The sequence below is a fragment of the Oncorhynchus clarkii genome, chromosome 30 (genome assembly GCF_045791955.1).
Source record: "Oncorhynchus clarkii lewisi isolate Uvic-CL-2024 chromosome 30, UVic_Ocla_1.0, whole genome shotgun sequence".
Lineage (NCBI taxonomy): Eukaryota > Metazoa > Chordata > Actinopteri > Salmoniformes > Salmonidae > Oncorhynchus > Oncorhynchus clarkii.
The window spans coordinates 7,613,369-7,641,292 of NC_092176.1; the positions used below are offsets into that span (position 1 = coordinate 7,613,369).

The 27,924-nt window shown below is 42.9% G+C and overlaps 1 protein-coding gene across 2 annotated transcripts; it reads left to right on the plus strand.

Moving 5' to 3' along the window:
- Positions 1–5,596: 5,596 nt before the first annotated feature.
- LOC139389286 (ubiquitin-protein ligase E3B-like) lies at positions 5,597–27,899 on the plus strand. Of its 2 annotated transcripts, XR_011629397.1 has the most exons (28): positions 5,613–6,330; positions 6,450–6,619; positions 6,733–6,844; positions 7,041–7,100; positions 7,211–7,315; positions 7,432–7,528; positions 7,647–7,732; positions 7,845–7,927; positions 8,219–8,324; positions 8,480–8,600; positions 8,798–8,975; positions 14,042–14,205; positions 14,420–14,587; positions 14,679–14,850; positions 16,611–16,729; positions 16,891–17,005; positions 18,745–18,844; positions 18,952–19,071; positions 19,268–19,444; positions 19,690–19,800; positions 20,015–20,152; positions 20,510–20,575; positions 20,659–20,717; positions 21,296–21,478; positions 21,717–21,828; positions 22,762–22,854; positions 24,819–25,320; positions 26,271–27,899. XR_011629397.1 is itself a non-coding variant. In XM_071135873.1 (27 exons), the coding sequence occupies exons 2-27, from the start codon at positions 6,459–6,461 to the stop codon at positions 25,008–25,010; spliced, it is 3,198 nt and encodes a 1,065-aa protein (XP_070991974.1). In that variant the 5' UTR covers positions 5,597–6,330; positions 6,450–6,458; the 3' UTR covers positions 25,011–27,899. The 2 variants fall into 2 exon arrangements, 1 of the variants encoding a protein (XP_070991974.1); XM_071135873.1 differs by having other exon boundaries at positions 5,597–6,330; positions 24,819–27,899.
- Positions 27,900–27,924: the final 25 nt, after the last annotated feature.

Sequence of the window (27,924 nt, forward strand, 5' to 3'; positions counted from 1 at the left end):
ACAACAACGTGGAAAAAGTAAAGGGGTGTGAATACTTTCTAAAGCCTCTGTGTATGGTGTTATTTCATGGGGGACTGAGGTCTAAATACAGCACATTCTACTCCACCCACTCCATTGGTCCCAATGCAATACACCTTAGACCTATAAATTACAAATTGGCTTGTTGATAAGAAATGGGGGACTGAGGTTGTTATACCCAGCAGCACTTTATAATCCACCCATTCTAGTGGTCACAATGCAATACACTGTAGGGCTATAAATTACATATTGGATTAAAAAAATGAGAAAAAAAAAAATTCTATGTGCCAAATTAAAATGGGGTTGGGATTACTCAGTAGGGTCTGTAGAATCTATATACGACTTTATTTATTGGGAGACTGTGGTCTAAATACCCAGCAGCACTTTCTACCCCACCCACTCCATTAGTCAGAATGCAATACGCTATAGGCCTAGAAATTACAAATTGGCTTACAAAGAAAAAAACATTTGATGTGCCGAGGTAAAAGTGTGGTTGGGAATACAGAGTAGGGTCAGTAGAATGTGTATACTGTATGGTGTTATTTCATGGGGAACTGAATAATACAGAGCACACTATATGGATTACTGGATATTAATCCTGTGTTACATTAATCCCAAACCAATGAATTAATTGACTGGTGTGTTGAATATCAGTTGGAGAAAAAAAAACTTAAAAACTTTAAAAAAATGTTAGGATGAGCAATGTTCGAGTCGGGAGTATAAATACAGTGCCTTGCGAAAGTATTCGGCCCCCTTGAACTTTGCGACCTTTTGCCACATTTCAGGCTTCAAACATAAAAATATAAAACTGTATTTTTTTGTGAAGAATCAACAACAAGTGGGACACAATCATGAAGTGGAACGACATTTATTGGATATTTCAAACTTTTTAAACAAATCAAAAACTGAAAAATTGGGCGTGCAAAATTATTCAGCCCTTTTACTTTCAGTGCAGCAAACTCTCTCCAGAAGTTCAGTGAGGATCTCTGAATGATCCAATGTTGACCTAAATGACTAATGATGATAAATACAATCCACCTGTGTGTAATCAAGTCTCCGTATAAATGCACCTGCACTGTGATAGTCTCAGAGGTCCGTTAAAAGCGCAGAGAGCATCATGAAGAACAAGGAACACACCAGGCAGGTCCGAGATACTGTTGTGAAGTAGTTTAAAGCCGGATTTGGATACAAAAATATTTCCCAAGCTTTAAACATCCCAAGGAGCACTGTGCAAGCGATAATATTGAAATGGAAGGAGTATCAGACCACTGCAAATCTACCAAGACCTGGCCGTCCCTCTAAACTTTCAGCTCATACAAGGAGAAGACTGATCACAGATGCAGCCAAGAGGCCCATGATCACTCTGGATGAACTGCAGAGATCTACAGCTGAGGTGGGAGACTCTGTCCATAGGACAACAATCAGTCGTATATTGCACAAATCTGGCCTTTATGGAAGAGTGGCAAGAAGAAAGCCATTTCTTAAAGATATTTATAAAAAGTGTTGGTTAAAGTTTGCCACAAGCCATCTGGGAGACACACCAAACATGTGGAAGAAGGTGCTCTGGTCAGATGAAACCAAAATTGAACTTTTTGGCAACAATGCAAGACGTTATGTTTGGCGTAAAAGCAACACAGCTCATCACCCTGAACACCCATCTCCACTGTCAAACATGGTGGTGGCAGCATCATGGTTTGGGCCTGCTTTTCTTCAGCAGGGACAGGGAAGATGGTTAAAATTGATGGGAAGATGGATGGAGCCAAATACAGGACCATTCTGGAAGAAAACCTGATGGAGTCTGCAAAAGACCTGAGACTGGGACGGAGATTTGTCTTCCAACAAGACAATGATCCAAAACATAAAGCAAAATCTACAATGGAATGGTTCAAAAATAAACATATCCAGGTGTTAGAATGGCCAAGTCAAAGTCCAGACCTGAATCCAATCGAGAATCTGTGGAAAGAACTGAAAACTGCTGTTCACAAATGCCCTCCATCCAACCTCACTGAGCTCGAGCTGTTTTGCAAGGAGGAATGGGAAAAAAATTCAGTCTCTCTATGTGCAAAACTGATAGAGACATACCCCAAGCGACTTACAGCTGTAATCGCAGCAAAAGGTGGCGCTACAAAGTATTAACTTAAGGGGGCTGAATAATTTTGCACGCCCAATTTTTCAGTTTTTGATTTGTTAAAAAAGTTTGAAATATCCAATAAATGTCGTTCCACTTCATGATTGTGTCCCACTTGTTGTTGATTCTTCACAAAAAAATACAGTTTTATATCTTTATGTTTGAAGCCTGAAATGTGGCAAAAGGTTGCAAAGTTCAAGGGGGCCGAATACTTTCGCAAGGCACTGTATATAAATTACAGTATATATACAGTGCATTCGGAAAGTATTCAGACCCCTTTACTTTTTCCACATTTTGTTACGTTACAGCCTCATTTTAAAATAGTTTTTTCCCCCTCATCAATCATGCACACAAAATATCCCATAATGACAAAGCAAAAACAGGTTTTATACATTTTTGCAAATGTATTAACAATAAAAAACTGAAATATCACATTTACATAAGTATACAGACACTTTTCTCAGAACTTTGTTGAAGCACCTTTGGCAGCGATTACCAGTGGCGACCCGTCATTCAGGGTAGGTGGGGCAGAGCTCCACATTTTTTGCAAAAAATAATAATAATAATAAAATAAACATCTATTAAAAAAAATTGGGGGGGCTTGCCTGTTTTGCATGTTATTTTTGCAGTAATACGTGTCACATATCAGTTTACAAACAATGTAAAATAATATATATCATTGAGCTAATAAAGCTGCATACATGCTTGGTCTCTTTTTTGTTTTCTTGAGTGAGGCAGCTCCAAAATGCAGGTGTTTCAGCCTAGCTCAGTGCTTTCTGTGGTGGTTTGGCTCAGTGTTCTGTCACTCATGGGGACAGTACGTCATCGCCAAGATTAAGTGCTTAGTAAGGGTAGACATCCAAAATTGCAGCCCTTTGGGTCCTGCCATAGAGTTATATTACAAGTGCCCATCCAAGAAAGCTCAAGGTCATTGGTCACAGATAAAATTATGTCAAATCACGTTATATTTACAGTAGCTTTGATTGGACTGATCATGTCAACATCTTACTTTCAAAGTCTTAGCTAGTAGTCCTCATCATGAATCAAGTCGACAATCTACTGGCAAATCCTTTTTAATCCTTGTCATATGAATATAAATAATGAAGAGAAAATGTAGATAAAACGCATCGGTGCTCATCGGCATTTGGACATAAAGATTACACAGCAAGTTAGAAATCGCAAATTCAACAGTGAGTCATTTGGAAGGAATCAGTGGCAACTGCAAGCATTGCAACGCAACCACTAACGTTAGCCTGCTATTCCACACTGAGGACCTTGGGTCTTAGGGGCGAGGACCTTGATGATCTTCTTGGCCTTCTTGTGACACAGGGTGCTGTACATGTCTTCGAGGGCAGGCAGTGTGCCCCCGGTGATGCGTTGGGCAGACCACACCACCCTCTGGAGAGCCTGCAGTTGCAGACAGTGCAGTTGCTGTACCAGGTGGTGATACAGCCCGACAGGATGCACTCAATGGTGCGTCAGTAAAGGTTTGTGAGGGTCTTAGGGGCCAAGACAAATTTGTTCAGCCTCCATCTTCTGTGTGAGTGGACCATTTAAGATTGCCACTGATGTGTACCTCGAGGAAGCTTTTCACCTTCTCCACTGCGGCCCGTCAATGTGGATGTGGGCATGCTCCCTCTGCTGTCTCCAGAAGTCCACGATCAGCTCCTTCGTTTTGTTGATGTCAAGGGAGGGGTTATTTGACTGGCACTGCTCTGCAAAAGGGCCCTCACCTCCTCCCTGTAGTCTCTCTCAATGTTGTTGGGATTCAGGCCTACCACTGTTGTGTCATCTGCAAACTTAATGATTGAGATGGAGGCGTGTGTAGGCACAGTCATGGGTGAACAGGGAGTATAGGAGGAGACTGAGCACACACCCTTGTAGGGCCCCTGTGTTGAGGATCGGCGTAGTGGATGTGTTGTGAGTTCTTGGAGAGTAAATTACTTTGTTTAAAGAAGTTAAGGTTTTATGCTTGAAGGAGACAGCAGACTGATGAAATGAGGATATATTCTTAATAATTAAATTATATTTAAATATAAATGTGTTATTTATTTAAGGTTAGGGTTAGGGTTAGTAGTGGGCACCAATGTTGACAACTCGATATATTGTTTGATATCGATATGAGCAAGGCATATTGTGATATCAGTTTATTCTTCCTCTTAACCTACACTATATAAATCAAAATCAAATCACATTTTATGGGTCACATACACATATTTACCAGATGTTTATTGCGGGTGTTGCGAAATGCTTGTGTTCCTAGCACCAACAGTGCAGTAGTATCTAACAATACACACAAATCTAAAATTATAGCAATGGAATTAAGAAATATATCAATATTAGGATGAGTAGAGTACAGTATATACATATGAAATGAGTAAAACAGTATTAAACATTATTAAAGTGACTGTTGTTCCATTGAAATTGACCAGTGATTCCATGTCTATGTACATAGGGCAACAGCCTCTAAGGTGCAAGGTTGAGTAACCGGGTGATAGCTGGCTAGTGATGACTATTTAACAAGCTGTTGGCCTTGAAATAAAAACTTTTTTTCAGTCTCTCCATCCCAGCTTTAATGCACCTGTACTGACCTCGCCTTCTGGATGATAACGGGATGAACAGGCCATGGCTCGGGTGGTTAAGCCCTGTGGTTACGGGCGGTGATACAGCCCGACAGAATGCTCTCGATTGTACTTCTGTAAAGGTTTGCGATGGTCTTAGGGGCCAAGACCCCACCTCCTCCCAGTAGGCTGTCTCGTTATTGTTGGTAATCAGTCCTACTACTGTTGTGTCATCTGCAAACTTTATATTTGAGTTGTAGGCGTATGTAGCCACAGTCATGGGTGAACAGGGAGTACAGGAGGGGGCTGAGCCCGCACCCTTGTGGGGCTCCAGATGTGGTTAGCGGGTGTGCGCTAATAGTGTTTCAATTGGTGACATCACTCGCTCTGAGACCTTGAAGTTGTTGTTCCCCTTGCTCTGCGATGGGTAACGATGCTTCGTGGGTGACTGTTGTTGATGTGTGCAGAGGGTCACTGGTTTGAGCCCAGGTAGGGGTGAGGAGAGGGACAGAAGCAAAACTGGGACTCTTATATAGAGAAAAATAAATACGCTATTGTTCTGCCAGCATAAGATCCTGCTGCTATGAGAACGGTAAACATAAAAAAAAAAGATTCAACAAGTTATTCTTTATAAGCCATAAATAGCGTTGGATTGTTATACGTCACTAATTAGCTTCCGCCCCACAAAGGAGTAACCAATAATAGCTCCCCCCTTTTCATAGCAATACCTATAGTTCCTATAAGTTGCATCAAACGCTTTAATTGAAGAGATCCAGTTCAAACAAGAGTAATTGTGACAAAATAAATGCTAATAGTTCAGTATACATACAATGTATCAATACTGAAATTATTATGTAAGTGTCTACTCTCACACAATTACATTCCACTCACAATATATTTTGTGCGACAGTGCAAGGATTAATGGTTAAATTGGATGGAGTCAAAGGATCGCCTGTTATTGTTTACATTTTGAAACAGCGTACGGACTCTACTTAATGAGGGTGTCATTTCCAGTGAACGTTCGGTTATTATTGAGTCATGTTTTATTTAGTTTTTCATGTTAGTAAAATGCTTTGACAAGTATATCAATCAATTGGTGGCGATGAAGTATCTAATCTGCTATGCTAACCAACACAGCTAGCTAGCTAACCATAATAGCTAGCTGACTGGCGACAAAAGCTAGCGAGTTATTTGCCGGGTCTAGTTATCTACCTAACGCTACTGTAGTACGCTAACTAACCGATACAATTGATTGGTACCACATTGTCAGTTTGTCCATTGGATAAAAACATAGTTTATGTTGCTAGCTAGCTACCTGCCTTAGGAATGTCAACGTTTGAGACCAGACAACGTCGTCAATGTAGCTAGCTAGCGAATTTAGCTAACGTTAGCTAGTTAACATGGTCTCAAGTTGTAATGACGTGTTAATGTTACATATGTTATTTAAATAGTTATTTTCCTAGAGTTGACAATTGTAGCTTTTGCTGGGCTAACCGAAGCGCAAGCTAGCTATAGCTCTCGAAGGGTGTCTAAAAACTTGGATCTCGAGGATGTTCAAATGACTTGAGAAGCATAGCGCATTCTGAGCTGCAAAGGTCTAGGCAAGACCAGAGGAAAACACAGGTATACCTTAATTTGAATGTATTCATATTCTATTCCAGTGTATGGTTCTTCCCCCTCCCCTTCCCACACTGAGACTATAGATGTGTTAATTTGACCATGTCCATTTTGCCTGACCTTAGGGCTGCACAATGTTTAGTGCAGCTCAGAGTTCCAAGTCTGAGTTTCTGGACAAAGCCAGGCAGGCACGTGAGGAGAGGAAGGGGTACAAAGCAAGGGACAGAGCAGCCACCCTAATTCAAGCACTGGTCAGGAGATTCCTCTGTCGCTGCAGACTCCAGAAACAAATAAGGTTCGCTTTACAAGCAATGTGTGCTGTTATGCATTAGGACACACAATCTTTCATGAGACTAGTTTGTGAATAAACCTTTTGAAGTAATGTATGAATGCTCTCTTTCTTACTAGGAAAGAAGTTGATGACTTATTCCAAGATGCCGGGACCACAAAAAGAAACGCACTATCCATTTTTAAAATTGCACGGAAGTTACTATTCATTTTTTGCCAAGATGATAAGTTGGTAAGTTCTTTAACCCCTACACTTTACCCTCACTGATTTGAATGTATGTTTTGTACATTGTTATTAATTGTCTCTTACAGGATGATGTCTCTTATTTACTAATTGAAAGGCAAATGAATGATTACATATCAGTATAGTACTTGAGATTGTTTAGTGTACATATAACTAACCAGCTATGATGCTTTTAACTACACAGAGATTTGAGAAGCTTTGTCGCTCCATTCTTGGCAGCATGGATGTTGAAAATGAGCCCAAAGTGAGTATGATTAGAGTGAAGGAACCATCAGTGAGAACAGATTTTGAATTAACCCAGAGTGTGATTGACTCTGACTTTATATATAATAATGTATTGTTCTTTGTTATCAGGTTTGGTATGTGTCATTGGCTCTTTCTAAAGACCTCACCATCCCTTGGATCAAGCAGATTAAAGATCTCCTGTGGATCTCCTGTCAGTTCCTGAAAAAATTAAAGGTAAATCAGAATGCTTTGATGATAATAACCTTCTTTAAGAAAACAGGTGTACCATTTTAAATATTGAAATGTTATAATTGGATCTTTACACCCCTTCTTCCTTCTGTCTCTTGTAGCCTGACATCATGCAGGACAATAAGCTGGTGACTCTGTACCTCACCATGCTGGTGACTTTCACAGACACATCAACCTGGAAGATAGTGAGAGGGAAAGGTCGGCCTCAGGTCAAACCACTGCTGCAGTACACATACCTCCTCTATATAAGTGTCTTGATGTTGAAAGGAAAAAGACAAAGTGGAATCCTCCATTTTTTTTTCTCCCTCTGTGGTAGGCGAGGCCCTCAGACCAGCATTGACCCGGATCTGTGAGAACATCATGGGGCATCTCAATCAGAAGGGATTTTATTCAATACTGCAGGTACAGTGACTCATACGACATCTTCCATCTTTTCATCAGGGCTTTTAGAATTATTATTATTATGTTGCTGATGTTTTATTGGTGGTTTCTGCAATTTTGTATTCCCTGGTAGATTCTACTCACCAACGGATTGGCACGCTCGAGACCCTCACTTACCAAGGGCACACTCACAGCAGTATTCACACTGGCATTAAGGTGAGTGGCCACTGGAAGCTCTCTCATTCCCACTCGACCACCACGGATCAATTGTCTCTGCATCACTAGAGCCTGGGCCAGATCTATTGTTGTATATACCCAATGTTCTGCTTGCTCACACTTCCCTCTGTAACTGGGTTTGTTGGAAGAAAAAAAAATCAAGTGGCTTAGCTTCATGGAATATGAGGTCCTATCTTATCATAGTGTATGATCTGCTTGGTCACCTTTTAGGAATGCTTGGAGCTGAAGAAGGCTCGGGAGCCATTAGTGTAACTTGTCTTTATTTTACAGACCTGTCATTGCTGCTCACTTCTCTGACAACTTGCTGAGGTCTCTCCTCATCCACATCATGTCTGTCCCAGCAGTTGTCTCCCACATCTACACCATCACCCCAGAGGTAAACGCTAAACACTCAAAATGAAGAAATTGCAGCCAATTCTCTACCTAGTGCACCGTGTAGGGTGCCACTTCAGATATATAGACATTATTGTATAAACATATAATAGCTTGTACAATGACAAAGCCTCTGAGTGTGTGCTTGTCTCTGTGCAGTGCATGACCACCATCCAGACCCACGACCTGTTGAGGAAGTTCATCCTGTTCCTTAGCTGCGAGGAGCAGTGTGTCGACATCTGTGTCTGCCTGGAGGGGAGCCACACACTGTGCTTACTGGGTAGGGCCGTTTACACTGATTCTCATATCTATTCTATGGAAATATTGGCTACTACTGTGAGTGTGCATGTTTGAGTTGCCTTTTTTTTTGTCTCTCTCTTTCTTGTCTTTCTCTGTGCGGTGCTGTGGAAACATACTGAATCAGTTATTTGGGGTTGCTGCTCTGCGGGGCCTCTGTTTCATCCTGTTGTACTGTAGGTAACCTGATTCACCTGGGCTACCTCAACGAGAAAGTACTGGAGGAGGAGGCCAACCACTTTGTGACGGAACTGACGGACATGCTGTCCTACTGCCAGAGATACGTGTCGCAGAAGAAATCTAACCTCACCCACTGGCACCCTGTCCTTGGCTGGTTCTCCCAAACCGTAGACTACGGGTCAGTGAGACATCCTCATAGCCTGATCACAGATCGGTTTGTGCTCTCTTGCCGACTCTTATGGTTGTTGTCATGCCAAAATCAAGTGTCAATGACCTTAGGAGCAAAACAGCACAAACCGATTTGGGACTGGCCTATGAAATGGGATCTCAACTAGGGCTGTTACGGTGTCTGCGTTACTCCACACCGGCAGTCACGAGCCATTAGTCTTCTCCAAGCTCTGATGCTGCTGATGGTCATTAGTAGCTTACCAACTTGCTAACTGCCTTGTACTCAGCACTCTATCGTCCCTCTAATCACTCTGACAAATGTAAACGAAAATCTAATCAAATACTTAATGAGAGCCCATGAGCTCATGTTGTGCAATATTTCTATAGGCTATGCAATTGAGAAAACAGAGTTTTGATTGCCTCTATTAAAGAGAGGAGGGTCCTATCAGCTTTCTATAGGCTAGACCTACTATATTTATTTCTCAACTTTCCTAATAGTAAGCACATTGCTTCTCTTTACTGGCTGGCATGAAAGTGAACCACGGGAAAAGCGTCCTCCATTCCCTATTTAAGTGTGTAGATAACATGTATTTCTTTCCCATGCCCCTGTTTTGAGACAGGTGCATGCTAATGGTCCATTCTAAATCAAAACAAATTTCACACATATATTATTTAGTATATGAAAAGACTACATTAAATCAAGAATAGTCTGATTGTTGACAATATTAGCCCATCACTTATGAATGATATAGTATCACTTGTGAATGACATAGTATCACTTGTTAATGATGCCCAGCCTCTGTGCAGTGAGGCAAGAAACACTGCATGCCTTGTTTTGCAACTTTTTCAAATCATAGTCGCAAACCCCTTTGATAAGGTCTGTATCACCACTAAAGTGGCCAAATAACTTCTTAAAATTAAGAACATTAATTTGCTTTACAACTGGTGTGGAGCCTAACTAGCATACATAGGAGCCTAACTAGCATACATAGGAGCCTAACTAGCATACATAGGAGCCTAACTGGTATACATTTCGTGGTATCCAATTGGAAGTTACAGTCTTGTTCCATCACTGCAACTCCCGTACGGACTCGGGAAGAATCAAAGGTCAAGAGCTGTGCGTTCTCCTAAACACAACCCAGCCAAGCCGCACTGCTTCTTGACACACTGCTCGCTTAACCCGGAACCCTCCCCTAACCCGGACGACGCTGAGCCAATTGTGTGCTGCCCCACGGGTCTCCCGATCGAGGCCGGCTGCGACTGAGTCTGGACTCGAACCAGGATCTCTAGTAGCACAGCCTTGGACCACTGTGCCACTCGGGAGGCCCTGGCAGCGTCCGAGTTTCAAGTTTGGGGAAGATAATTGTCGCCATAAAAATGTACCTTTTATAATAAAGCATTACATGTATAATCGCATTTGCGGTCACTTTTGAGAATGGTATTTTCCCGCTAATTGCATTCTCAATATTCACTGTTATAGCCTACTGCCGTGTGCGCATTTCTGAGCTTATAATGTGAAGAAATAGCCTAATAGTTTATCAACATTTTAAGCTAAACCAGGGATCCCCAACTGGCACCCCATGGGTGGTTTTATTTGACCCCCCCAGGTTTTCTGAGGAAAAAAACTTTTAAAACATTTTTAAATTAGTTGTTGGACATAAGACTGTAAAAACACCAGGAAATCAGCTCCAAGTGATTTTAATTTAAGAAATCTGCTCCCAAGTATTCCAACGTATAATGGAGAGATGTGATCGTCTACAAATGTAAGCAAGGTTTAAAATGATTATGTTTTAATCAAACATTATATTGGTTTGGGCTTCTTGTGGCCAATTTGCAGTCTACAAATTATTTGTAAATAAGTTCTGGCACCCGACCTTCCGCTCAAGAAAATATCGTCCCACGACTTAATCTAGTTGACAATCAATGAGCTAAATGTTATGATCTGTTGCATCAGCCTCATTGCTTTAAACACTTTTTTTATGCTAGTGGTTGAATTTAATTTGGGATCTGTCGCATTCGACAACTGTCCCAGATTATGTTTGGAATATTTATTTCTCGCACAGAAGGACAAGTTGACCAATAGAATAGGTCAACTTTTGTACTATGGGAGTTAGTAGATTGACATAGGTTAGTGCTTTTGCTGTTCATTTGGCCTTCCAACATCTTCAATATGCGCCTCAGAATTTGATAAGTACGAGCGCAGTTGCGTCCCAGATGTGTGTGTTCACTTGTAGCCTGTGAGAAGGACCTGATCACGTGATGGTCATTGACTAATAAGAAATGCGGTATCTGAGAAAGCCACGTGAGTGAGAGGTGCTTTGGAGAACTCAGCTGGGGGAAGGAATTATTATATTTATCCAAGGGCACCATGACCACTAGGCATTATCAATTGCTTGTCAAATTGTGAATGAGAGACTGATAAAGTGTGTGCAGCCTGCGCAAAAAATTAAACAAAGCAGAGCTCATGCCTTTCATGCGTAAAAAAGGGAAAATCATTAGTCACATCCTGCTGAATGTATTAAAAATCAAAACATGTAGCCCAATGTTTGTTTCACCACTAAAGTTGCATAAATAACTCTAAATGAATCATATATGAGGACCTGTTAATTTGTTAACCGCTCAACACAGAATAGCTGCATGTGTGCACTCCGTAAAATCGTTTGAAGAAAATATACAGTGCCTTGCAAAAGTATTCATCCCCCTTGGTGTTTTTCCTATTTTGTTGCATTACAACCTGTAATTGAAATAGATTTTTATTTGGATATCATGTAATGGACATACACAAAATCGTCCAGATTAGTGAAGTGAAATTAAAATAATGACTTGTTTCAAAAAAATTCTAAAATAAATAAATAATGGAAAAGTGGTGCGTGCAAATGTTTTCACCCCATTTGCTATGAAGCCCCTCAATAAGATCTTGTGCAACCAATTACCTTCAGAAGTCACATAATTAGTTAAATAAAGTCCACCTGTGTGCAATCTAAGTGTTCCATGATCTGTCACATGATCTGTGTATATATACACCTGTTCTGAAAGGCCCCAGAGTCTGCAACACCACCAAGCAAGGGGCACCACCAAGCAAGGGGCACCACCAAGCAAGCGGCACACCAAGCAAGCGGCACCATGAAGACCAAGGAGCTCTCCAAACAGTTCAGGGATAAAGTTGTGGAGAAGTACAGTTCAGGGTTGGGTTATAAAAAATATCCGAAACTTTGAACATCCCACGGAGCACCATTAAATCCATTGTAAAAAGAATTGAAAGAATATGGCAACACAACAAACCTGCCAAGAGAGGGCCGCCCACCAAATCTCATGGGCAAGGCAAGGAGGGCATTAATCAGAGAGGCAACAAAGAGATCAAAGATAACTCTAAAGGAGCTGCAAAACTCCACAGCAGAGATATCTGTCCATAGGAGCACTTTAAGTAGTACACTCCACAGAGCTGGGCTTTACGGAAGAGTGGCCAGAAAAATACTTTACTTAAAGAAAAAAATAAGCAAACACGTTTTGTGTTCGCCAAAAGGCGTGTGGGAGACTACCCAACCATATGGAAGAAGGTACTCTTGTCAGATGAGACTAAAATTGAGCTTTTTGGCCATCAAGGAGAACGCTATGTCTGGCGCAAACCCAAAACCTCTCATCACCCCCAGAAAATCATCCCTCCAGTGAAGTACAGTGGTGGCAGTATGATGCTCTGGGGATGTTTTTCATCTGCAAGGACTGGGAAACTGGTCAGAATTTAAGGAATGGTGGATGGCGCTAAATACATGGAAATTCTTGAGGGAAACCTGTTTCAGTCTTCCAGAGATTTGAGTCTGGGACGGAGGTTCACCTTCCAGCAGGACAATGACCCTAAGCATACTGCTAAAGCAACACTCAAGTGGTTTAAGGGGAAACATTTACATGTATTGGAATGGCCTAGTCAAAGCCCAGACCTCAATCCAATTGTGAATCTGTGGTATGACTTAAATATTGCTGTACACCAGCGGAACCCATCTAACTTGAAGGAGCTGGTGTAGTTTTGCCTTGAAGGGGCAAAAATCCCAGTAGCTAGATGTGCCAAGCTTATATAGACATACCCCAAGAGACTTGCAGCTGTAATTGCTGCAAAAGGTGGCTCTACAAATAATTGACTTTGGGGGGTTGAAAAGTCATGCATGCTCAAGTTTTCCATTTTTTTTGTCTTATTTTTTGTTTTGTTTCACAATAAAAATTTTTTAGCATCTTCAAAGTGGTAGGCATGTTGTATAAAACAAATGATACACCCCCCCCCCAATAAAAAAAAATATATATATGTATATATATATTCCAGGTTGTAAGGCAACAAAATAGAAAAAATGCCAAGGGGGATGAATACTTTCACAAGCCATGGTATTTTCTACATTTGTGGATTTGGTTATTTCAGCCACACCCGTTCCTGACAGGTGTATGAAATCGAGCACATAGACAAACACTGGCAGTAGAATGGCCCGTACTGAAGAGCTCAGTGACCTTCAACGTGGCACCGTCATAGGATGCCACCTTTCCAACAAGTCAGTTCGTAAAATTTCTGCCCTGCTAGAGCTTCCCCCGGCCAACTGTAAGTGCTGTTATTGTAAAGTGGAAACGTCTAGGAGCAACAATGGCTCAGCCGTAAAGTGGTAGGCCACACAAGCTCACAGAATGGGACTGCCGAGTGCGGTAGCGCGTAAAAATGGTCTGTCCTCGGTTGCAGCACTCACTACCGAGTTCCAAACTGCCTCTGGAAGTAACGTCAGCACAAGAACTGTTAATTGGGAGCTTCATGAAATGGGTTTCCATGGCCGATTAGACGTACCAAGATCACCATGGGCAATACCAAGTGTTGTCTGGAGTGGTGTAAAGCTTGCTGCCATTGGATTTTAGAGCAGTGGAAACATTCTTTGCAGTGAGGAATCATGCTTCACCATCTGACGGATTAATCTGGGTTTGGCGGAGAAGCCTTACCGGAAGAGTGGAGGCTGTTATAGCAGCAAAGGGGGGACCAACTCGATCTCTCACACACACACACACATCCACCCACCCCCTTCCCACTCAACCTTTACTTCATCCCTCCAGTCTGAATGAGTCCATGCCACTGGTCACGAAGCAGTTGCAGTACCTGTGGGGCATGCCTGTGATCCGGACTCTCTTCAGTGACGTCCTCAGCAAAAAGCTGGAGACCCAAGAGGCCACGCCTCCGCCACAACCTACCACATCCCAAAACAACCTGCCAGTCAAGAGTAAGTCGAATTTGTATTTCAGTTTCTCTTTTGTTTTCTCATCAGGCACTTAATCGTTTAATGTCATGGGTTATTTATTTTGACACCATTATCAGATTTATTATCACATACCTGGGTTGTTGTTGATTGATCCAGATTATATTATAGAAGTGCATAATATAAGTTGTGTTTTTTAAAACAATGAACTAACCTTATTGGATCGGTTTCCTCTTAGGTCTATTCAAGCGGGCATTTCAGAAGTCTGCCTCAGTACGAAACATCCTGAAGCCAGTTGGCGGGAGACGGGTGGACTCCGCAGAGGTTCAGAAAGTGTGCAGTATCTGTGTACTGTACCAGACAGCCCTCACCACGCTCACCCAGATACGACTGCAAATCCTTACTGGTGAGTCCCTGCATAGTTCCATTTGAATCAGGCACGCATACACACGCACACGCACATTCTCTCATGTTGTGTTCGGTGCTGTCCCCCTCAGGCCTAACCTACCTGGATGACCTGCTGCCTAAGCTGTGGGCCTTCATCTGCGAACTAGGACCCCAAGGAGGGCTCAAGCTGTTCATAGAGTGCCTGAACAACGACACAGAGGAGTCTAAACAGCTGCTAGCCATGCTCATGCTGTTTTGTGACTGCTCCAGACACCTCATCACGTGAGCTCCATGAAATGCTAACACATAACTTACACGTTATACAGTATGGGCTGGTTTCCTAAGTATAGATTAAGTCTAGTCCTAGACTAAGAAGCACCTCTTTCAGTCCTAATCTGTATCCAGGAAACTGGCCCTAAATACAATATCCCATCTCTGTGCTTACTTATACAGTCATGGCCAAAGGTTTTGAGAATGACACAAATATTAATTTCCACAAAGTTTGCTGCTTCAGTGTCTTTAGATATTTTTGTCAGATGTTACTATGGAATACTGAAGTATAATTACAAGTATTTCATCAGTGTCAAATGCTTTTATTGACAATTACATGAAGTTGATGCAAAGAGTCAATATTTGCAGTGTTGACCCCTCTTTTTCAAGACCTCTGCAATCCGCCCTGGCATGCTGTCAATTTACTTCTGGGCCACATCCTGACTGATGGCAGCCCATTCTTGCATAATCAATGCTTGGAGTTTGTGGGTTTTTGTTTGTCCACCCGCTTCTTGAGGATTGACCACAAGTTCTCAATGGGATTAAGGTCTGGGGAATTTCCTGACCATGGACCCAAAATATCAATGTTTTGTTCCCCCGCGCCACTTAGTTATCACTTTTGCCTTATGGCAAGGTGCTCCATCATGCTGGAAAAGGCATTGTTCGTCACAAAACTGTTCCTGGATGGTTGGGAGAAGTTGCTCTTGGAGGATGTTGGTTCCATTCTTTATTCATGGCTGTGTTCTTAGGCAAAATTGTGAGTGAGCCCACTCCCTTGGCTGAGAAGCAACCCCACACATGAATGGTCTCAGGATGCTTTACTGTTGGCATGACACAGAACTGATGGTGGCGCTCACCTTGTCTTCTCCTGACATGCTTTTTTCCGGATGCCCCAAATAATCGAAAAGGGGATTCAGAGAAAATGACTTTACCCCAGTTCTCAGCAGTCCAATCCCTGTACCTTTTGTTGAATATGATTCTGTCCCTGATGTTTTTCCTGGAGAGAAGTGGCTTTTTTGCTGCCCTTCTTGACCCCAGGCCATCCTCCAAAAGTCTTTGCCTCACTGTGTGTGCAGATGCACTCACACCTGCCTGCTGCCATTCCTGAGCAAGCTCTGTACTGTTGGTGCCCTGATCCCGCAGCTGAATCAACTTTAGGAGACGGTCCTGGCGCTTGATCGACTTTCTTGGGCGCCCTGAAGCCGCCTTCACAACATTTGAACCGCTCTCTTTGAAGTTCTTGATGATCCGATAAAAGGTTGATTTAGGTGCAACCTTACTGGCAGCAATATCCTTGCCTGTGAAGCCCTTTTTGTGCAAAGCAATGATGACGGCACGTGTTTCCTTGCAGGTAACCATGGTTGACAGAGAAAGAACAATGATTCCAAGCACCACCCTCTTTTTGAAGCTTCCAGTCTGTTATTCGAACTCAATCAGCATGACAGAGTGATCTCCAGCCTTGTCCTCGTCAACACTCACACCTGTGTTAACGAGAGAATCACTGACAGGATGTCAGCTGCTCCTTTTGTGGCAGGGCTGAAATGCAGTGGACATGTTTTTGGGGGATTCAGTTAATTTGCATGGCAAAGAGGGACTTTGCAATTAATTGCAATTCATCTGATCACTCTTCATAACATTCTAGAGTATATGCAAATTGCCATCATACAAACTGAGGCAGCAGACTTTGTGAAAATTAATATTTGTGTCATTCTCAAAACTTTTGGCCACGACTGTATATGTTATATGTTGACCATCCTTTGTGTGTTATACAGGATCCTGGATGACATTGAAGTTTACGAAGAGCAGATCTCGTTTAAGACGGAGGAGCTTGTAACCATCTCCTCATTTCTCAACACGTTTGTTTACAAGATGGTCTGGGATGGCATTTTGGGTGAGTCTCCTCCTCCCTCTGTTGAATTCTTGTCGTACTCAAAGGCGATGTGATAGACAGTGACAGAATTGCCAATCCCAGGTTCCGGCACCATGAGAAATGTCTTGAGGATAAGGTCGTTGAGTGTGTGCATTAACTTAATGTGATGTTGTCTGTGACAGAGAATGCCAAGGGAGAGAAGCTGGACCTGTTCCACAGCGTTCACGGCTGGCTGATGGTGCTTTACGAGCGGGACTGCAGGAGAAGGTTCTCCCCTGATGACAACTGGCTGCGCAAGTAAGTGCCCCTCCGGGAAACATACTTATCCTAATCCCTGATCCTTCCCATAGTTAGTCTGCACTTTCCAAAACCTGCTAAGGTGATCCTAGTGATCAGTAGCAGTCAAATGCTTGAGGAGCGCTTGATGAAGCTTTCCCACCACAATGGAACCAATGGAACATTTGTGCCAACTTTGACCACCCAGTACTCCACGCAAGCCATGTTGGGCCCACCTCCAGTACTTGGAAGTATTTGACTGAATTGAAAATTGATTGAATTTAGATTTTGTGTCACACACAATAACCCATAATGTCAGTGGAATTATGCTTTTAGAAATCTTTACGAATTCATTAAAATGAAAAGCTGAAATGTATTGAGTCGATAAGTATTCTTATGGCAAGCCTAAATAAATGAAAGAGTAAAAATGTGCTTAACAAGTCACATAATAAGTTGCGTGGACTCACTCTGTGTGCAATGAGTTTTTGACATGATTTTTAAATGTTACCCCATCTCTGTACCCCACACATACAATTATCTGTAATGTCCCTCAGTCGAGCAGTGAATTTCAAGCACAGATTCAACCACAAAGACTAGGGAGGTTTTCCAATGGTTCGCAAAGAAGTTCACCTATTGGTAGCTGACATTAAATGTCCCATGGTGCAGTTATTAATTACACTTTGGATGGTGTATCAATACAGCCAGTCACTACAAAGATACAGGCGTCCTTCCTAACTCAGATTTCATCGTGAGGCCAAAGGGGATTTAAAACATTTTATCTAGTTTTTAATGGCTGTGATTAGAAAACAACTGAGAATGGATCAACAACATTGTAGTTGCTCCTAATACTAACCTAATTGACAGAGTGAAAATAAGGAAGCCTGTACAGAATACAATTTTTCCAAAACATGCATCCTGTTTGCAATAAGCCACTAAAGTAATACTGCAAAAAATGTGGCAAATAAATTAACTTTTTGTCCTGTATTCAAAGCATTATGTTTGGGGTAAATCCAACACATCACGGAGTTACCACTCTTTATATTTTCAAGCATGGTGGTGGCTGCATCATGTTATGGGTATGCTAATCATCAAGGACTAGGGAGTTTTTTTTAATGATAAAAAGAAAAGGAATAGATCCAGGCAAAGGCAAAATCCTAGAGGAGAACTTAGTTTGGTCTGCTTTCCAACAGACACTGGGATACGAATTCACCTTTTAGCAGGACAATTACCCAAAACACAAGGCCAATTATGCACGAGTTGCTTTTTTTTCAATATGCACGAGTTGCTTACCAAGATGACATTGAAAGTTCCTTAGTGGCCTAGTTATGGTTTTGACTTAAGTCTGCTTTAAAATCTATGTCAAGACTTGAAAATGGCTGTCTAGCAATGATCAACAACCGACTTGACAGAGCTTGAAGAATTGTACAATCCAGGTGTACAAAGCTCTGAGATTTACCCAGAAAGACTAACTGCTGTAATGTATTGACTCGGGGTTGAATACTTATCTAATCAAATTATATCAGTGTTTTATTATCCATAAATATTTTTAGATTTCAGAATTTTTCTGCCACTTTGACATTACAGAGTATTTTGTGTAGATCGTTGACAAAAAAATCAATTTTAATCCCACTTTGTGACACAATAAAATGTGGAAAAAGTCAAGGGGTGAATACTTTCTCAAGGCACTGTATTTGTCCCAGGCCTGATCAGTAGGGGAAAAGGTACACTCACTGACTCACTCTTTCACCCCTTGTGTCCAGGGATTTAAAGCCTAGCCTTTTGTTCCAAGAGCTGGAGAAGGGCAAGAGGAGAGCTCAGCTGTTACTTCAGTACATCCCACATGTCATTCCACACAAAAACGTGAGTCTGCACAGAAATAATATTTGTCCTTCCCTGGCATTCGTATTTGTCGTTTCACTATACCAATAATGCACATAGTGTCTCACTCGTTGTCCTCCCCACTTTAGAGGGTCCTGCTGTTCCGAAACATTGTCACCAAGGAGAAGGAAACCTTGGGATTGGTGGAGACCAGCTCCGCCTCTCCGCATGTCACCCATATCACCATTCGCCGCTCACGGATGTTAGAGGTATGAAATGGATGTATCCATCTTTTGCATGTTTTCCCCCACACTAGCATATCACTAAGAATGTATTCTCGAAACAGTGTTATGCAAAGGGTACATATTGGCACAGAGCCTGATGTCAAATACAGTCAGGCATGGTGGTTGTGACTGATACCCAAACTGATCACCCAAACTCTTTGTGTCTGAACTCTCTCATAAGGATGGTTATGACCAGCTCCGCCGGTTGCCCGTCAACTCCATCAAAGGTGTGATCCGCGTGAAGTTTGTCAACGACCTGGGTGTGGACGAGGCCGGCATCGACCAGGACGGCGTCTTCAAGGAGTTCCTGGAAGAGATCATCAAGAAAGTCTTTAATCCGGCTCTCAACCTCTTTAAGGTTGACTCTCTAGGCCTTGCTTCAAATACTTTTTGAAATAATTTTGAGTGCTGTATCTGTGCTTGATTGAGCTTGCCTGTTGTACTGGAACCAATAGACAAGTCTCAAAAGTGCATACACTGCCCACCTGGCACTCCAGGATAGGCTAAAGCTAACGCTCATAGTCTTTTGAAAGATTCCAAATAGTGTCAAGGTACTTTTAGCCACTGCTGCTGCTGATTTTATGCTGATGTCTCCCCCCATAGACCACCAGTGGCAATGAGAGGCTGTACCCCTCCCCTACGTCCTACATCCACGAGAACCACCTGCAGCTCTTTGAGTTTGTGGGGAAGATGCTCGGAAAAGCCATGTATGAGGTGTGCCTGCGCTCACAGAGGATGTTATTCATGTGAAATGACCATATATGTAACAAGAATGACTTATTTTAAAGCCACTAGCCCAACTCACCACTTTTTCCCGCTATAATGCTGAGGGATAGGTCTGGAGAAATGTTGCCACAATTTATATATGGAGCTATCGATGCGAAGCCTGATAGTCCATGAGATCAACGTGTGTGTGTGTGTGTTTCAGGGTATCGTGGTAGACGTACCCTTCGCCTCCTTCTTCCTCGGCCAGGTCATGGGCCACCATCACAGCACTTTCTACAGCTCCATTGACGAGCTGCCCTCCCTGGACTCTGAGTTCTACAAGAACCTCACCTCCATTAAGGTCAGAAAGACCCCTCCCCCCTCCCAACACACAGACACTGATAGTTGTTTAGTTCCTGAGATCATGTTCATTACAGCACGCAATGGAAAATGTTTCAAAACAATTTGCAACTGAAAACAAAAGGGAGTGTTTCTTATTGTATAAGTCCATGAGGTCCTTTCTCCCTGTTTCGGTCTGTTTTGTTTCTGCTTGGTGCCTGATGAACACGACCCTGGTTTATGGTGACCGCTATTTTGATTTGAGAAGTTTTTTTTGCTTCGCTGTTAATCCGTCGCTACTTTCTGTGATCAATATCACTCCGAAGTTGTGGAAGTCGACTCAAAATAGTTATTTGATCTTCGTCTTGTCCTTTTCCAGCGCTACGACGGGGATGTTGGTGATCTAGGACTGACGCTATCGTATGACGAGGATGTTATGGGACAGGTAGAAGCCATAGTTTTTCTCTGAATGTAGAAAAACAGAACTCTTCTCTCGTCTCTTAATACTGTCTTTGTGTCATATCGCAGCTGGTCTGTCATGAGCTGATTCCTGGAGGAAAGACGATGCCAGTCACCAATGAAAACAAGTGAGAAAGATACAGTATCTAGAACAAACATGTATATTTTTACATTTGCTGATGTCATTTGATGTTAACACTCTTGTTTATTGTTCCTGTAGTTATAACAAGTTGGGTTGGATGACGACGTGGGGTTCCGTCCAGGAACAACCCCTAGCCCCTACACCCGGCCCTTTGGCAGTTGTGGAGATCTGATAGGTGTAAGCAATATGGTGTATGTCCTACCAAGCCTATCACAGGGCAAGGTAGATAGGTATAATAAGCAATACGCTAGTACATCTATCAAAACTTTTCAGTTCTCCACAAGTACCTAGGCGGAAGGGCTAGAGGGTTGTTTCTAGACAGGCCCAGGGTTCTCCCCAAAGGATGTAAGCGGTTCGCTGTGCCATCTTGCGGACTGTCTGCACCACTATGTTAAAAAAAAGGAAAGGAAATGTTTGTCTCTAGATTATAGGAAATGGCCCCCCTGGGCCTCCCCCCACAGTACTCTGCAGCACCACCTTGTTAAAAAATGCTGGGGAGAACCCTGAGGCCCATGGTGTTCCGAGTCTGACTTAACCTCACCTTTGACGTTGTCCGTGTTGCAGGATCAGCTATATCCACCTGATGGCGCACTTCCGCATGCACACGCAGATAAAAGAGCAAACGGCAGCTTTCATCCGAGGGTTCCGCAGCATCATCAACCCAGAGTGGCTGCACATGTTCTCCACCCCCGAGGTCCAGCGCCTCGTCTCCGGGGACAACGCCGAGATAGATCTGGATGACCTCAAGTGCGTGACCTTCCACCCTCATTCCCCTCAATTAGCTTCCCCACAGCTCTTCGACCTGCCAATTCCCAAACATTGTAGGGAAATCCTGAAATCCTATAATCCTAGGTTTGAATGTCCCATTTGATTGGGTAACGGACAGTGAGTTGACTGTGTAAGGTTGTAAAGCCAAGGTGAAGGTGCTTGCTGACATGGTCTCTCTCGCTCTCTCTTTCCTGCCCGCTCTCTCTCCTGTTGTCAGGAAACACACAGTGTACTATGGAGGTTTCCACAGCAGCCATCGGGTCATCATCTGGCTGTGGGACATCCTGTCCAGTGACTTCTCCTCTGAGGAAAGGGCCATGTTCCTCAAGGTAGTAACAACCCCCAAATGTTACTATCCTGAACAAAAATATGAACACAGCATGTAAAGTGTTGGTCCCATGTTTCATGAGCTGAAATAAAAGATCCCAGAAAGGTTCCATATGAACAAAAAGCTTATTATTCAAAAATGTTTCTTTACATCCCTGTTAGTGAGCTTTTCATCTTTGCCAAGATAATCCACCCACCTGGCAGGTGTGGCATATCAAGAAGCTGATTAAATAGCATGATCATTACACAGGTGCACCTTGTGCTGGGGACAATAAAAGGCCACTCTAAAATGTGCAGTTTTGTCACAAAACACAATGACACAGATGTCTCAAGTTTTTAGGGAGTGTTCAATTGGCATGCTGACTGCAGGAATTTCCACCAGAGCTGTTGCCAGAGAATTGAATGTTAATTTCTCTACCATAAGCCGCCTCCAATGTCAATTTATAGAATTTGGCAGTATATCCAACCAGCCTCACAACCGCAGACCACGTGTAACCACGCCACCCAGGATCTCCACATCCGGCTTCTTCACCTGTGGGATCATCTGAAGAGGGGAGGATGGTTCTGAGGAGTATTTGTCTGTAATAAAGGCCTTTTGTGGAGGAAAAAGTAATTATGATTGGCTGGGCCTGGCTTCCCAGTGGGTGGGCCTGGTTACCAATTGGGTGGGCCCCTGCCCAGTCATGTGAAATCCATAAATTATGGCCTAATGAATTTTCAATTGACTGATTTCCTTCTATGTAGTGTAATAAAGTAAATTCTTGTAAATTGTTGCAATTTACGTTTATATTTTTGTTCAGTATAAAATGCTATTTTACTGTTCATACATTAACTGCATTACGCTGGCTTGCGGGGCTGTCAGTTTGAGACCCCTGCTCTAGAACGCCCTTTGCACTGTTATGTGATCCTCCGTTGTTGTTGTTCTGCTTTTACAGTTTGTCACCAGCTGTTCGAGACCACCCCTCCTGGGTTTTGCCTACCTCAAGCCCCCTTTCTCCATTCGCTGTGTGGAGGTGTCCGATGATCAGGTGAGAACACTTGGATCATTGGAAAGTCCTAAGCCACATGTTTGTTTAATAAATAAATATATATATATATACTGCTCAAAAGAATAAAGGGAACACTTAAACAACACAATGTAACTCCAAGTCAATCACACTTCTGTGAAATCAAACTGTCCACTTAGGAAACAACACTGATTGACAATAAATGTCACATGCTGTTGTGCAAATGGGATAGACAACAGGTGGAAATTATAGGCAATTAGCAAGACCCCCCCCCAATAAAGGAGTGGTTCTGCAGGTGGTGACCACAGACCACTTCTCAGTTCCTATGCTTCCTGGCTGATGTTTTGGTCACTTTTGAATGCTGGCGGTGCTTTCACTCTAGTGGTAGCATGAGATGGAGTCTACAACCCACACAAGTGGCTCAGGTAGTGCAGCTCATCCAGGATGGCACATCAATTGCGAGCTGTGGCAAGAAGGTTTGCTGTGTCTGTCAGCGTAGTGTCCAGAGCATGGAGGCGCTACCAGGAGACAGGCCAGTACATCAGGAGACGTGGAGGAGGCCGTAGGAGGGCAACAACCCAGCAGCAGGACCGCTACCTCCGCCTTTGTGCAAGGAGGAGCAGGAGGAGCACTGCCAGAGCCCTGCAAAATGACCTCCAGCAGGCCACAAATGTGCATGAGTCTGCTCAAACGGTCAGAAACAGACTCCATGAGGGTGGTATGAGGGCCCGACGTCCACAGGTGGGGGTTGTGCTTACAGCCCAACACCGTGCAGGACGTTTGGCATTTGCCAGAGAACACCTAGATTGGCAAATTCGCCACTGGCGCCCTGTGCTCTTCACAGATGAAAGCTGGTTCACACTGAGCACGTGACAGACGTGACAGTCTGGAGACGCAGTGGAGAACGTTTTGCTGCCTGCAACATCCTCCAGCATGACCGGTTTGGCGATGGGTCAGTCATGGTGTTGGGTGGCATTTCTTTGGGGGGCCGCACAGCCCTCCATGTGCTCACCAGAGGTAGCCTGACTGCCATTAGGTACCGAGATGAGATCCTCAGACCCCTTGTGAGACCATATGCTGGTGCGGTTGGCCCTGGGTTCTTCCTAATGCAAGACAATGCTAGACACTTGAGGTGTCAGCAGTTCCTGCAAGAGGAAGGCATTGATGCTATGGACTGGCCCGGCCGTTCCCCAGACCTGAATCCAATTGAGCACATCTGGGACATCATGTCTCGCTCCATCCACCAACGCCACGTTGCACCCAGACTGTCCAGGAGTTGGCGGATGCTTTAGTCCAGGTCTGGGAGGAGATCCCTCAGGAGACCATCTGCCACCTCATCAGTAGCATGCCCAGGCGTTGTAGGGAGGTCATACAGGCACGTGGAGGCCACACGCACCACTGAGCCTCATTTTGACTTGTTTTAAGGACATTACATCAAAGTTGGATCAGCCTGTAGGTTGCTTTTCCACTTTAATTTTGAGTGTGACTCTAAATCCAGACCTCCATGGGTTGATAAATTTGATTTCCAATGATAATTTTTGTGTGATTTTGTTGTCAGCACATTCAACTATGTAAAGAAAAAAGTATTTAATAAGAATATTTCATTCATTCAGATCTAGGATGTGTTATTTTAGGGTTCCCTTTATTTTTTTGAGCAGTGTATATATATTTAACCTTTTATTTATCTAGGCAAGTCAGTTAAGAACAAATTCTTATTTACAATGACAGCCTAGGAACAGTGGATTAACTGCCTTGTTCAGGGGCAGAATGGCAGATTTTTACCTTGTCGGCTTGCGGATTCGATCTAGCAACCTTTCGGTTACTGGCCCAACGCTCTATCCACTAGGCTACCTGCCGCCCCAGCACACACAACTAGTACGCCTATTTTAGTTGAAGAACTTAGGTTTGGGAAGTCAGTCCCTTGAGACTACTTTGGTTCTCCGTGTGTTTATGTGTTCACGGTCCTGTCACCCATCTCTCTCTAGGACACGGGGGACACCCTGGGCAGTGTCCTGCGGGGTTTCTTCACCATCCGGAAGAAGGAGCCTGGCGGCCGCCTCCCCACCTCATCCACCTGCTTCAACCTGCTCAAGCTGCCTAACTACAGCAAGAAAAGCATCCTGCGTGACAAGCTCCGCTATGCCATCAGTATGAACACAGGTTTTGAGCTCTCCTAAAATAAACTCCCCCCTGCTCGTGGTCTGCTGCCAGCAAAACTAAAGGATAAACAACTAAAGAGCATCCTCCTTACCCAGGCTAAGGGTGGCAGCCGGTCAAGTCAGTGGAGCTTCACCAAAGCTAAAGGCGAAACAAATAGGATACCCCCTTACCTTTATCCCAGTCTAGGAAACCAGAAGAGCACCACCCTCTTTTACCCCAATCAGTCTGGATTCTGGAAACTCCACCCACCCCAAGGGCTTTCAACCCTATTTGCTGCCTGTGCAACCATGGTAACTTATTTTCTGACCAGTGGCAGTCATTCCCCATGTGAGTTTATTTCACTTTTTTTATAGACAAGTAGCTAAAGAAATTGTGGGAACAGCACAATTGAAACAGTCACTCTTTACTCCCACACACCCGAAAACCAAACCCATGCTAATAATCGTAACAAGGAGGAATGTTTAACCTAACACATTGCTGAACTAAAATGGCTCAGTGTCTTACTATTTCTTCTCAGGCTTAACAGAACGATACTTGGATCTAGCACTCCCACGTCAAACAAACTGGAAAGCAATATAGATGCAATGCAAGCGATTACACGCGATAGACTCCACACTGGAGCAAAATCATATGAAGCTTTGTTCTACCTGCTGGAACAGGACGCTGTCATTCGGCGAGTCTTAATAACCTTGTTTTTAACATGACGGAAGCACCTTTTCATAAAGAGACGACAAATCACCGCCTCGTGTTCAATGACAAGTTCTGACCACGGAGATGTGGTCACGTGTTGGCGCCTGTGTCATATCTGTTTATTGTCCCTCGTGGGTTAATTAGGGAATTAAATCCTGACGATCTGTCTCTCTCCCCATACACACACACACTACAGTCAGTCACCTGACAACAGCTTTGGAGCCTGTATGTCTCTGTTCTCGAATGTATTCAAAATAGAATTCATGTTACACAGCAATGCATTTGTGACCCAAAGTGATGCCATCAATACTTAAACCAAACTCCATGCCGTTATTTGATACCAGATGTCCCCGTTATCTTCTGTCATGGTTCCGGAGTCTCTTGTCTTGTTGCATTTGAAAATGGATAATACAGTGGCTCTGTTTTTTTTAAATATGTTTTGCTGTGAAATATTTGGGTCCGATAACTACAGCGGACACAACATTGACAACCATTGTTTTTTCCACTTTGCATGTCCCTAATTGTGACATTCCCAAACTAATCTGTCACAGTGAAGTCAGTCATGAACATTTCTCTATATCCACTAGGATTGGCCATGCCTCTTGGAATGGAATCAAGCCATGAACACATAGGACAAGGACTTGAGCCTGCTTACAGACAATTGAAGTCCCGTGCTCCCTTTACCGCCACTGAACCGTCCAACCCAGGAAGGTTTGGTGTCAAGCATGTACTGATTCTCACTTGTGTCTGGTAACCTTAAAGCCACGTGGAAAAGGGGATACACAGGGAGCAAACCATACTATTTGTCATGGGCTGGTTGATCATGTGAATCTGAAAGCATTGCTTGTGTGTCTCTCTCTCTCTCTAACCTCTCCTTTCTTACCTACTCTCTCTTGCACATATAACCCTGCTCTTTTTGTGAGGGACACACACACAAAAAAAAAATATTCTAAAGATCGGAAATAATTACACCATGCAAAACGTCAAAGGGGCAAATAAAAAGAGACATTTTGGGGCAGTTGTTAGTGACGTGTAGTTCCAACGTCAAGGTGGTTGCAGACGAGGCAGCAAAGGGTCCTTAGTTTTAATCATGTGGAAGATGAACAGGCTGATTTAAAAGCAATAGCCTATTTGTTGATTCAGTATTTTATGCAAAACTGTTTCATGAGGGGTGTACATGTGTGCGCTGAGCGGTTGTCAGAACCATAGACATGGCTCTGGTTGTGGTCATAGAAAAAGGGAATAAAGCCTTTTTAAGCACCATTTAATAACTATCTCTTATATATCCTGGCCACTGGTTAACATAACTCAGTTCTGATGATTATACAGGCATGTTATGGGCATTAAACAAGGTTCTATATGGTTTTGTATTGCTTTGCTAACTGAAATCTGTGCTCGATTTGTCTGTGTATAGGAATATTAAGGGGGTACAACATACCTGTACAGGCATTTCCCCCCCATTTATAAATGCCATTAATCTCATTGACAAATAGAAATGACTATTTGTCTTAGTGACTCTATGGGAAGACTTTACCTCAATGTTCAGTCTGTTGTGATCACTGCGATATATTTCCTTACTTCCCAAGGACCTCTGACGAATCATTCGCTTACAAAAAAAGATTGCAGTTTTGAAACTGCAGTAAAAATGCAGTAACTGCAGTCGACTGGTACCTTGAACTGCAGTTACACTGCAAAATTACTGCAGTAAAACAAAGTATTATTTTGTACGCAGTATTTGCAGCATACTGTAGTTATACTACAATCTGACTGGCACCACTGAAGTGAAAAAGATGCAGTCTGACTACAGTTACCCATTTTATTTCAATCAATTGTTTCAGCATCCTGAAATGGGTTAGAAATAAGTCATGGAATGGAAATGGTCAGTGTCCCAGAGAAGACTGGAGGATACCTCACAAGCTCTGTCTGGTGTTTTAATGGGGGCACTCCTCCATTTTAAACGATGTCATGAAATCTCGCTATATCTTTTTATGAATTAGAAGAAAAATAAATCCAGGAAATGTGCAACATACTTCTACTTCTACTGTCCCCTCACAATCTGTGAAGTGTCTTTGGGAACTGGTTGCACTATGTGAAATGCAGGTAATTAAACTCAATTTCAATGTAAAACATGTCTGTGTAAGATACTATTTATTCTGTAAAAACAGTAACATAATTGTTAACCATAATTATTCTAAAAACTTTACTTATCAACTGAAGTGAGTGTGTCTTGGTTTTATTTCT